Source organism: Bidens hawaiensis, unplaced genomic scaffold (genome assembly GCF_021521415.1).
Source record: "Bidens hawaiensis isolate Kalapana, Puna unplaced genomic scaffold, B.hawaiensis_p1.1 tig00026897_1, whole genome shotgun sequence".
In the NCBI taxonomy this organism is placed as follows: Eukaryota; Viridiplantae; Streptophyta; class Magnoliopsida; order Asterales; family Asteraceae; genus Bidens; species Bidens hawaiensis.
In genome coordinates, this window is record NW_027494341.1 from 57,530 (window position 1) to 69,878 (window position 12,349).

The 12,349-nt window shown below is 33.8% G+C and overlaps 2 protein-coding genes across 5 annotated transcripts; one reads left to right on the top strand and one right to left on the bottom strand.

The window, feature by feature from the left end:
• Positions 1–1,232: 1,232 nt before the first annotated feature.
• On the top strand, positions 1,233–6,100 carry LOC143574319 (uncharacterized). Its single transcript, XM_077058972.1, has 4 exons — positions 1,233–2,231; positions 4,473–4,680; positions 5,564–5,693; positions 5,784–6,100. The coding sequence occupies exons 1-4, from the start codon at positions 1,339–1,341 to the stop codon at positions 6,053–6,055; spliced, it is 1,503 nt and encodes a 500-aa protein (XP_076915087.1). The 5' UTR covers positions 1,233–1,338; the 3' UTR covers positions 6,056–6,100.
• A 751-nt stretch (positions 6,101–6,851) lies between these two features.
• On the bottom strand, positions 6,852–12,050 carry LOC143574309 (sugar transporter ERD6-like 7). 4 transcript variants are annotated; one of them, XM_077058962.1, is made up of 20 exons: positions 11,885–12,050; positions 11,638–11,747; positions 10,791–10,960; positions 10,619–10,681; positions 9,985–10,074; positions 9,839–9,898; positions 9,679–9,744; positions 9,517–9,582; positions 9,348–9,423; positions 9,130–9,194; positions 8,967–9,059; positions 8,801–8,881; positions 8,632–8,716; positions 8,373–8,416; positions 8,201–8,263; positions 7,940–7,999; positions 7,748–7,801; positions 7,610–7,669; positions 7,218–7,332; positions 6,852–7,124 (listed from the first exon to the last, which is right to left on the bottom strand). In XM_077058962.1, the coding sequence occupies exons 3-20, from the start codon at positions 10,947–10,949 to the stop codon at positions 7,009–7,011; spliced, it is 1,416 nt and encodes a 471-aa protein (XP_076915077.1). In that variant the 5' UTR covers positions 10,950–10,960; positions 11,638–11,747; positions 11,885–12,050; the 3' UTR covers positions 6,852–7,008. The 4 variants fall into 4 exon arrangements, 3 of the variants coding, with proteins under 3 accessions (XP_076915077.1, XP_076915078.1, XP_076915076.1); XM_077058963.1 differs by having other exon boundaries at positions 10,791–10,934; positions 11,638–11,751; XM_077058961.1 differs by having other exon boundaries at positions 11,638–11,751.
• Between the last annotated feature and the right edge of the window lie 299 nt (positions 12,051–12,349).

Below are 12,349 nucleotides of genomic sequence, written 5' to 3' on the forward strand. Positions count from 1 at the left end.
GGCAGTAAAGGAACAGTGTACAGCCGACCTTTACTGTTGGCCGTAGCCTATCCACCAACCAGCATGGCCTGTGCGTAGTCCACTGTTGGTGGAACAGGAATACTATTCAGCCGGCTGTACCTTCTAGGAAACCTACCTTCGGCTATAAATACTCCAACACCTTGGAATGGTAAGGACATCATCTGATATCTCAATCTTATCTAGCAATCTCTTAATATACACTTATATTCAGAGCAATCTAGTCTGATTCTCACGCCGGAGGGTGGTCACAAGGAGGAACCCCCCCTTCTCAGTGACGAGCTTACGGTGTCTGTTTTGCAGGTCCCCTGAAGAACAACCTTCTCTGCTAGACCTCATCCTAGTGGGAAACATTACTTAACCCCCAGATTATCTATAATCTGCCCCGGGTCACTTAGTGTTTCTTCAATCATGCACGTGTTTGACCCTTAACTTTTGAAGGATACGGTATGCCATTCATCTTCAGAGCCAGTGATAGCAATATGAAGAAACATGGATTCGAACTTCGATGTGATGGGAAAACCGAAACTTTTGGGATGGGTATTTGGGCATAGGATAAGGTATGGGATTAGTTCTAATATTTTTGTAGGTATGAGATAAGGTCATAAGGCGATACCCAATTTGATTATCCAAAAACATATATACATGTTTAACCAAACCATATACCCTAAAATTTTTGATTTTATTTCCATTAACCCTAATCTAGTGAAAACAAACTTTCCTTTTGGAAATTTATTTGATAATATTATTTACATATTTATTATGATATGAAACATTAACATAACCTTTTGGCTTTATATCATAATAATTTTTTACATATTTTAGTTCCTTTAGCTCCACCATAATACATTAATACACAATGCATTAATCCAATCAAACCAAAATCATATCTAAAAACCTTATATACTATTATTTTTATTTAAATGGTATCATGTGTTGGCCAAGTCCATCCACATTGTCTCATCAACATATGGTCATGACTCATGATTTCTTATTAAGATTGTCTATGCACATATTTTTATCATAGTTGTTCCGTCTAGTTCGGGTTTTATCGTTATCTATATCTTTTAACATCATCATATCACTGAACTACACGCCCTTTAATAATAATAATAATTATTATATTAATAGGATACCTAAGTCAATTATTTTTTTAAAAAGATGCTCCTAATTTAGCAAAGTATGAAAACAATAAAAGAAGTTGATTGATAGAGTACCTTTGAATTATTGCCAAATGTCACCCTACTTGTTTCCCATACACTCCTTTATTAATAAAACCCTGATTAATCACACTACACTTAAACCATCATCCTCCACAAAATGCTCAATGCTCTCAACAAAAACCTCCGGCGACTCTGCTCCAAGCTCCGGCCGCCGTCTCGCCGCCGTTCAAAGCCCAAACTCACCATCAAACGCCTCGCAAAATCAAACTCTATAAACCAAGATTCTTCAAACCCAAATGGGTCTGCAACTATTCACCCAAATAATCAAATGGGTGTTTCAAAATCACAAAACCCAATTCGAATTGCAACGTTTAATGCTTGTTTATTCTCAATGGCACCGGCAATTCCAGCTTTGACCAACAACGGTTCAACCTTTGACCATGGTGGGTATGATCAAGATCACACTAAGGTAGTATCCAATTGCTCTGTTTCATTTACGCATTCAAGGTCAAAGTCAATGGTTGACCGGCCCAAAAGTATATTAAAACAATCATCAATGCATTTAAGTTCCAATTGTAGCTCAGAAACTCAGTCAAAGCAGGAGAAGTTTGCAAAGTCAAAGCTGAGAGTTTCGATTAATTTACCCGATAACGAGATATCGTTGAGGCGAAACGGGCAGTTAAACTTTGTCATAGACGAAACCGAGCCCGACCCGAGTTTAAAAACCAGCAGTGTGTTGAAAGGAAAGGGTGTTTTGAGATCAAATAACAGTTTTTCTTCAAGGGAAGTTGAAAGTCAAAGGGGGAGTTTTCGGTCAACGAAGACGGTTCTTGAGGTTTTGAAAGAATTGGATGCAGATATATTGGCTTTACAAGATGTAAAGGCTGATGAAGAACAAGATATGAAGCCATTATCTGATTTGGCTGCTGGTTTGGGGATGAATTATGTTTTTGCTGAAAGTTGGGCACCTGAATTCGGTAATGCAGTTTTATCGAAATGGCCGATTAAACGATCCAAGGTTCAGAAAATTTTTGATGATTCTGATTTCAGGTTTGTTATCTACTCATGCTTATGATTATCTAATTGTTCAAATCATTTTTGAGTAATTAGTGTGATATTATCCTTAACAAGAGGGGTCTCACCGGAAGCAACCTCTCTATTCCTACGGGGTAGAGGTAAGGCTGTCTACATCTTACCCTCCTCAGACCCTACCATAGCTTTGCTATTGGTGGGATATGCTGAGTACGATGATGATGATGATGATGATGATGATTATCCTTAACAAGACATGTTAAAACAATCTACACCTACAACATATGATTAATACAACCTCAAGTAGTAAAAGCATGTTCAAACTTAGATTTTTTAATTGGATGATTTTGAAAGTGTTTTTCTTTTTTTCTTTTAAACATTTTGATCATAGTCGGATGATCTTATTGCTAATTATATTAAGTTTTTATATTATATTTGGAGAGTTGTATTAGTTTTCTATGCCTATGATGTGTGAATGTATTATAATATATATATATATATATATATATATATATATATATATATGTGTGTGTGTGTGTTTTATATTGTGTTTTCTTTGTCTCTGTGTGCCTTTTTTTACGCGCCTTTGACTACGTAGTGTTTTATTACAATTAATTACTGATTATTGAATGTCAAAAAAGTCAAAGTTAGAGTGAGATCGACACTTGTTAATGAAAGTGAAAGTTAATAGTGTCATTGGTCACATTGTCAGTATGCATTATTATCAACCAACGAGTCATATTTTAGATTATTACAATCCAGTTTGCCTGTCTTTTAATAATCAAAGAAAGATTCTTTTTGATTATTGCATGGCTTCCTGTTTGCATCATTGTTGTTTAAAGTAATAATCTTGTCAGTCTAATAATTAATTTTCTTTATGCACAAGAAACTGAGAAAGAGAAGATAAATGCTTGGGTTGGATCATGAGTTCTATTGAGGGGACCCCATGACACCTGTGTGAAAAAGCCACAAAGGGAAAGGGCATTATGGCCCAAAAGTTTGATAATTGTGAAAAGCCATAAATGAATCCTCCACATATGTATAGTTCTTCAAACAGATAACATATGTTGTAAGGCAATTTCATTCTATTTACATGAAAATGAATTAACTTTATTTATACTTCATCGATTTTGTGCCATATAGTCAAAAGAATTTACAACTTCTTAATTGCTTTACTCAATTAGATTATTAACTATTTACTCATAATAATTGCTTTAGCCAACTCTGACCCAACCCGTTTTGGCCCGTCTTACTTATATAGTCATCTAAGACGGGCCCAGTAAATAAACATATGGAGGGGGGGGGGGGTAGGTGTCTGATAGCAAAATTGCAGAGTTTAAGCTTCTTGTCGAACGAACTTTCAGTCAAAATGTTCACGAACAGTTCCTGAACGTTCGATTTGTTTACAGGCCTTGCAAAGATTACCTCTTGGGCTCTTGATACCTACTAAAAACCTAACATTAATTAGAATCTATGCATGGCAAGTATTCAGTCATTTTCCATTTATGTACCAATGTCATGTATTATTCTTCATAGTTTGATGCTGAAATTTGAAGATTTATATTAATTACAATATTTCTTGTGGTCCATGGTTTTCTTTATGTGGATGGTATTTCTTGAAAGAATTAGTTCCGGGTTTAGTATGATAATTTGCATTGATCCGAACGTACCTTGTAAGTTTTGTTTGGCATAAGTTGTGATGTTTCCAAGTTTTTTTTTAGTAAAAAAACCTGATAAATGAAAGGAAGAATTAGAATAAAATTGAAAAGATATTATTATGAGAATAAGAAAGAATGTGATTGATTTTGTTTACTGAAAGACAATAGCTGCCATTAGATTATATCTGGGTTGACTTTTTGGGTCAAGGTTTTTATATTTTTTATATGCAAAACCTTGATAGTTGAAATAAAAAATTAGGAGTAAAAGTGAAAATATTCTACAATGAGATTAAAAAAAATGTGATTGATTTGATTTAGTGTAAGGCAATATTTTCCATTAGATTACATCTGGGTTGACTTTTTGGGTAAAAACTTTTTATTTTTTTAATGAAAATGCCTGATAAATGAAACAAAAAAGTTAGGATAAAAGTGAAATATTCTATTATAATATTAAAAAGAATGAGATTGTTTGATTTAGTGAAAGACATTATATGCCCAGATTACATCTGGGTTGACTTTTCAGGTCAAAGTAGGCAAGCCTGTAGTTTTCTTTTTTGAATGAAATGATTTAAAAATACGGGCTTTTTTGAAACAAATGCAGGAATGTTTTAAAGGCAACAATTGATGTTCCCGAAACCGGAGAAGTTGATTTTCATTGCACACTTCTTGATCATCTTGATGAAAATTGGCGAATGAAACAGATAAATGCAATAATCGAGTCTAATGAGAGACCACATATTTTAGCCGGAGGTATCAACTCTCTTGATGAAACAGACTACTCACCCGAAAGATGGGCTGATATTGTTAAGGTGCGTAAAAGTTAGAGGTGTTAATGAGCTGAGTTGAGCCTTGCTCCGCTCGTTTAACTTATAAGAGCTCGAGCGTAGCTCGTTTCAAGCTCTACTTTTTAAGCTCAAGCTCTGCTTGTGATTAGTTTTCGAGCTCAAGCCCGGCTGCCGTTTATCATTTGTCATTTATTAATTATGTTATATATATTTATAATTGTTTGTAATATATATTTTTAATTAATAGTTCTTATATATAAAAAAAGATATTATTTAGTTATTTTTATCATGATGTTATATATTATAATAGCTATCATACAAGTATATATAATGCATTAAACAAAAAGTATATAAATTATAAGCTCGTTTGGGCTCGTGAACCAGCTCGAGCTCAGGCTCGGCTCGGTTATTATTTATTGATTTATTTATATATAATTATGATTGTTTTTATATTTTTTTATTACTAATATATATTTATAAGATAATATATTTCGGTTATGTTTATCATAATTTTTGATGTTATAATAGTATTTTACCAATATATTATATATTTAACATATTAAACAATAATTATACAAATAATAAGCTCTTTTAGGTTCGCTAGCCAGCTCAAGCTCCATGAGTGAAGCTGATGCTCGGGCTTGTTTATTAAACAAGGCTTTTTTTTAGGTTTGTACTTGTTTTGAGCTCGGACCAATTCGAGCTTTTAGCGAGCCAATCCCGAGTAGCTAACGAGCTGCTTGGCTCGTTTACACCACTGGTAAAAATCTATCAATTGGGTCAAAAGTTAAAACGGAAGGTGACACACAAATACCTTGGCCCGTTTGAGCTGTTCTTGTTTCAGTAATTTGATTTGACCCGTTTGAGATTAAACACAACTAAAACCAACTCACTCGTGTTCTTTCAGTACTATGAAGAAATGGGAAAACCGACACCAAAAGTTGAAGTGATGAAGCACTTAAAGAACAAACAATACATCGACGCCAAGGATTGTGCAGGCGAATGTGAATCTGTAGTCATTATTGCTAAAGGCCAAAGTAAAAATCTTAAGAATCTGTCTCCTAAAGATTATGGCTCATGTTTATTTTTAGCATAATAAAAATAATAACTTTACCAATATAATGCAGATGTGCAAGGTACATGCAAATATGGTACTCGGGTAGATTATATATTGGCGTCCCCTGATTCCCCTTACAAGTTTGTTCCGGGTTCGTATATGGTTTTATCATCAAAAGGTACTTCTGACCATCATATAGTCAAAGTTGATGTAACGAAGGTTGACAATTCGGATCAACAACCGGATGCTAGGAGGCATCGACATCCTAAGCAAAAAATTGTGAAGATTATGAATTCTAATTCATCAAAGGGGATATGGAAAATGCACACTTTAGATAGATAGCAGTAATGCATATAGTTAACTTTATCTTTATCTATATCTATATATACGGGGGCACGTTCAATACATAACCAATTTAAGTACAAACCGATAGTTGCACGTATCGCATGAGAGAAATAGTGGGACAAAGAAAGAGATTTGAATATGCGGTTACATAACCGTCTTATGAACCATAGTTAAAGCAACATGGGCAGGTATTTATGCGGTTCTTGCAGTTCTTTACTTAAATTGATTTTGTATTGAACGGTCCTGATATAAGCATGCGTATATCGGGTGTGGTTTTTGGTTGGAATGAGCTTTGTGTTTGTTTAAGGGCTAGGAAGTTGGAGATATTCTTATAACCATGTAAAGATTTATGTATTTGTGCAGTTTGTTTCAAGTATTGAGATTTTCTTTAGTTTTTGTGTGTCAAAGAAAATATGGAGTTTTCTTGATTGAGTTTTTGCTTTATGGAAAGGGTTTTTGTATATTTAATACATTTTGAAATTGTCACATGACGATTGCGAGGGGTGTTTTCGTCATTTTTAATTATTTAATCTTGTTAAGATTAATGATTAGTACTTTGTTTCTTAAGATTAGGTTTAGGGTATAGTACACGTTTATACCATGTAACCTAGGTTCGCATGATGCGAATATCTTCACGACCAATTTTGTTTAATGTGCATTAAGAACCAGATAACCGTAATAAACCGAATGACAAATAATAGTTATTTAAGTTTTGTCACCTAGCCCGTTCCAATTATAAATTTAGCCCAACCCAACACAAGTACACAACCCTTTTCAATACAATTTAATGGTTAAAAAGTTATAAAGATAATATCATAAAAAATTGATTTTGTACAAAAAGAAAACCAAAACCGAACAACCCGAAAACTGAACCGACGAACACGCCTAATTCCAGCCTTATTCATAGATTTTTGAACCTGATGCATACCATGGTGATAAATTGCGGTAAATCAAGCATTGATGGCTGCTTGTATCTGCTCCAAACTTCTTCCTTTTGTTTCAGGGACCATCACGATAATAAACAGAATACCAGCTAAGTTTACAGCCGCGTATAAAAGGAAAATACCTAAAAGCATGAATAAGACGCGTTAATATGATAAACTTGAAGAATACTCGAGCCTTGGAATCATGAAATATTTATGAAATTGTTAAAAGTTACCATAAGAACTCCAACTAAAGAGAAAATTGAAAGTGAATGATAGAGCCCATGCACCAAACCAGTTTGTAAGTGCTGCTAGGCTTCCAGCAGCCCCCTTGATGTTAATAGGAAATATCTACACATACAAGGTATTAATATTATATTACTATGGTCTACAATTAGTATAACAAAATTTATGAGTATGTTTTGGTTATATTTTACTCTTGTGGACTAAAACATAATCAAATAATGTTTACAACTTCAATTATTTTTATATTTGAAATAAGTGGTTTGTTTTATTTGAAACTATATATCGATCGCTATTTTAGTTATAACTTAACCATGTTGTTCCAACCCGTTTAACCTGTCATTCCATTGTGTTGATGATGATGATGATGCATATGTATATGTACCTCGGACATCATAATCCACGGAACTGCTCCCATTCCTGCGGAGAATGAACCTACAAACACCTGCATTCACCAAACAATACAATCAAATGACTATTTATATTATTTCATGTCACGGTTTTGTAAACGATGTATAGTTACCAGTATGCCAGTTAAAGCTAGCGCCGGTGCTGCATCTAGTCCTATTTCATAAGTCTGGTGCACAAAATGACCGTTAGTAATCAGTATAACACTAAATATTTTTCTTTTAAAATATATAATGCGTTGAACAAAACTTATTTTGTTTTGGGACGGAGCGGTTAACAATCAAAATGTTCAGTGTCTTAAGATTACCTTCAAGTAGAACGAAATTGCTGTTAGCAAACAACCAATGACCAATCCGGCGCCTGAAACCTTTAAAATAAGCTTTTATTCAAAAAGAAGGCTTTGAGTCAAGGAAAAATAACAAAATTTATTGCAATGTATCATTGGCATAATTATTTGCATATATTGTTTTAGTCTATCATTTTATTAGTTTCTTCTGTTATATATTAAGGGTTCTCTATTGGAATATATTCAGATATTATCGCATTTCTTCACGAACACTATACTTACCAGTATTAGTGGCTTCCTACCGGCTTTGTCTACATAGAGTGCATTTAAGACAGTAATGATGACCTACAAAAATAAAAATATAAAAAATAAAAAACTTCTTCAAAGTGAGTAATTTGTGTAGACAGCGGGTTATAGATTGAAAATTATTATTGTAACGAAATTTCCATGTAACCTGAAGAATCGCGTAGATTATTGTTCCAATATCAGCAGGAAATCCTGAATTGGGTACGATCCAAAAATTATTATCAATACATTAACTATTCATTAAAAATGGACATAAACATGCAACTGGTTTTAACCCATAAAATTATTATCACTCCATACATATGCACTATGTTGGTTATTATATTGATGGATATCATACTGGTTATATAACTATCATATCTAGAAGATATTCAAGTGCAATATTATTCTCTATATACAATACAAACCTGCAGACTCGAAGATACTACTTGTGTAGAAGGAAATCCCGTTGATTCCTCCAAATTGTTGACAGACCATTAATCCAACTCCGATCTTCCAAACAGAAATGAACATAAATAAATTAATATATCGTCAAATAAACGACTTGGTTAACTAGTTTTGATAAGGTAAACTTACGGTGACGGATCGCAAATATCTTCTTTGAAACAAGTCAAATAGCTTGGCTTTCGGGAGCTTTTGTAGTGTTTCTATATAATCCTATCAATAGTTACAACACCTCATTAGTTAATAACTAGAAAATTTATATAACTTTTATTAAAAAGATTTGAAAAGTATAGTGAACCTGGATTTCATCTGCCTCCGCAGATACATCAGCATCTTTCCCTCTAAGTTTTCTTAGGGAAGCTTCAAATTCCTTTTGTTTTCCTATCTTAGCCTGTATGCATGCATACCGAATATAACTTCTAGAAGCTTCTAATATCGTATTTCTTTTTACGAAACCTTACCAGCCATCTTGGAGACTCTGGAATAAAAAACAACCCCACAAATAGAACAGCACAAGGAATCAATCCTGCAATTAAACCACAAGGAATGCATTATGTATAATGTATATCGGGCTTATGTTTCATAAACGTATAAAAAATCCTAACAGTATATGCAGTTAACAATAACAATATTAGATATAGACTAATATATAAACATGGGTTGGTTTAATTGTTAAAACCTGTCAGAGCCAAGGTTCGCCATGTCAGCACTGTTCCTATAATAAACGCAACCGACACGCCTGTACAGATCATGAGCTGCAGAATACGAAATACCTCATGGATTTCTCAAATATTTCTTATGTTAAATTTTTAAGGTGCAAAAAGTTCATAAATTAATGCGATTGCTACCTGATGCGCAGCTGTTAATACACCTCTTGAATCTTTGGGTGCCATTTCCGCTATGAACACAGGTACCTTGCAATTCAAAACATATACATACATATGTCACACTTCTCATAAATGTGGCATGTAAATAGAAATAATCATCTAAGTTTAACCAACTTAACTTACCACATAGGAAAACACACCCATTCCAAATCCATTTGCTAGTCTTCCAATATCCAAAGGCAGAGGCCCCTTTAATAATAAAAAGAATTTGTTTTGACTATTAAATGTCAAACCGAACTATGTTTTTTAATTATATATATGACTAAAATGTTATGTTATGTACCTGAGCAAAGTGAATTGCTAGCCACCCTGCTGCGCAGAAAGCAGATGCTATTCTCAATGCCTGTTTACATTGTCAAGTTTTAACTGTTTGAACTTAATGTGGTCCAAAAACGATAGTGATAACGTGAAAAACCGTTATTAACTTACCCCTTTGCGACCGAAAAAATCAGCCAAGGGCCCACTTGCAATCGCGCCAATCATTGCGCCAAATGTGAGTATCGACCCAAACAAGGAGTACTAGTAAGAAAGACAACATAGGTTCATAAGTCATTGCACAAGAAAATATACTTATTATAATTTTGAGTTGATTACTGGTCTTGGGCCGGGTTCATAAAGGCAGGCCCAATCCAAGTTGGCCCAACTTTGGTAAGCCCAAGACAAGGCTGGCCCATTAGGGTTATGGCCCAAATATAGTAAGCCCAAGGCAAGGCTGGCCCATTAACGGTGCGGTTTTTGGTAGAAGGAGATTTTAACTGGAAAACATATTGAACATTAACTTCACACATGTATAAAGTATAATACGTATAAAACTTGACATATATTCTGTCCACGTGTGAGTTTGTTTTTTTGGTTAATAGTTTCTATCATCATTATTAATTGCAATAACACTTATTCTCATTTATTTTTGTCTTTTATGTTGTGTGATCTGATTTCTTAGTTCTTGAAAATGAGTTTGGTTTGTGATTATGCAACTAGAAATCATTTATGCATTACAACAAAAACAACCATTTACAACCGTCAGAACAAATTTATTATTTATGTGCTTGTTGCTTAAACTAACCTCTGCAAGAGACAGATTTAGATCTTCTCTGATAGCAGACTGAGTAGGAGACGAGTAACCACCCTGTGCAATCAAATCATAATTAGCATCAACAAATTATCATGATCCGGACATAGTACTTACTAAAATATGACTTGAAGAAGAAGATAAATTTGAATATATCCTGACTTACACATGATCCCAATGCATAAGAACCACAAACTGCAACAAATGTACTTAAATAAACCATGAAATGGTTCTCTTTGCCCTTTGCATCTTGAGCTATTAGTGGAGCTACCATATCATCTTGAATAGTGTTTCCTGTTTGCTCCATATCCTTTTCAATGGCCATAATAACATAAACTACAAAAAACCAATCAAATGTACATCTTAGAGTGGCTAAAGATAATGATCATAAATAAGGATAGCAAACGAACTTGAACTTTACATTTGGGACGGGTAATGAGACAGGTATTCAGGTATGAGACTAGGATGTGATTTTTCTTTAAAAAAATTCCAGGTATAGAACGGGTATGCTATCAGGTTACATCCGGTCCAGTTACCCGAAACTAGCATATTAGTTTACATGAAGAATACCCATAAATATTTTATTTTCTTTTTTTTTCTTGGTAACAAAATAATCTACTAATTTACTCATCTTTAGTTTTTATATTCTATTTTTCTTAGGTGATAAAATAATATAAAAAATTAAAATAGTAAGAAATGTATTTAGGAGTCCCAATGGGTTTAGCGATACTCGATGCGTATAGAGTCAGGGTATGGATAAAATTACGATTGGGTATGTAGACGGAGTTACCAATACCCAGACATGGTTGTTGGGCCAATATGAATATGGTTTTACAATTGGGCATGTGACCGGAATTACCCATACATTTTGGTATACATGATGGGTAACTACCCACATATACCCGAAGAGTATTGGGCTAGTTATGGATATGGTTTTACAATAAGGTATCTGACTAGAATTACCAATACTCGTCTCATTATCAAGTATACTCGTTAGAGGCGAGCTAGCTTACACGATATTTTCAACGATCCTGTTGCTTGAAACAATTTCAACAACCAACTCCACTAGTCCTGATTAGCTAGTATTGATTGACCTCATTAATAGTTTTTCATATTGATCATACTAGCTGATCCATTAAAAAAATAATAATAAACAGTAAGAATTTCACAACTAAGACAAGAAATTTGAAAAATGCAAAAACAAAACCTGAAGATCATGTGATTTAGTGTAACTGAATAACAGAAATCAAACATATATACTTGTGTTACTTCCTGTGGATTAAAGTTGGAACACTTAAGGCTTGTAGCAGCAGCCAGTATAGGAATAACAAACTTATTGCTGTTAATAGCATGTCCTTGAGGGTTTTAATTGCATGTTCTTTCTGAGCAGTTGGCAATAATAATGGTGAGTGATAGATGCTATACGACCAAGATGGACACATTACTGGCCAACTTGTCTAAGATATTATATTATAATAATCAAAATATATTATAGAAATAGACCTTTTTTCTGTCTTATTCAGTTTCACATGGTATTTATCTATAATATATATAAACGAAAACATAAAAATCCTACGTGTCATGATGTGGTCGCTTCCCTTTTTTGGAGTCATCAGATTTGCTTGATTTTTAAATGAAGGCCTCTCATGCATTTGACCCGAATTCACGGGTATGGGTCTTACCAAACCCAAATATTCTTTAAACATGTTATAACATCTCATTAAA

Coding starts and splice junctions, on each gene's coding strand:
- LOC143574319 (XM_077058972.1), top strand. CDS start 1,339: ATGCTCAATGCTCTCAACAAAAACCTCCGGCGACTCTGCTCCAAGCTC. Junction 4,681..5,563: donor GATGGGCTGATATTGTTAAG/GTGCGTAAAAGT, acceptor GTGTTCTTTCAG/TACTATGAAGAAATGGGAAA. Junction 5,694..5,783: donor CATTATTGCTAAAGGCCAAA/GTAAAAATCTTA, acceptor AATATAATGCAG/ATGTGCAAGGTACATGCAAA.
- LOC143574309 (XM_077058962.1), bottom strand. CDS start 10,949: ATGGCCATTGAAAAGGATATGGAGCAAACAGGAAACACTATTCAAGAT. Junction 10,682..10,790: donor CTTATGCATTGGGATCATGT/GTAAGTCAGGAT, acceptor TTGATTGCACAG/GGTGGTTACTCGTCTCCTAC. Junction 8,264..8,372: donor TAATCTACGCGATTCTTCAG/GTTACATGGAAA, acceptor TTATTTTTGTAG/GTCATCATTACTGTCTTAAA.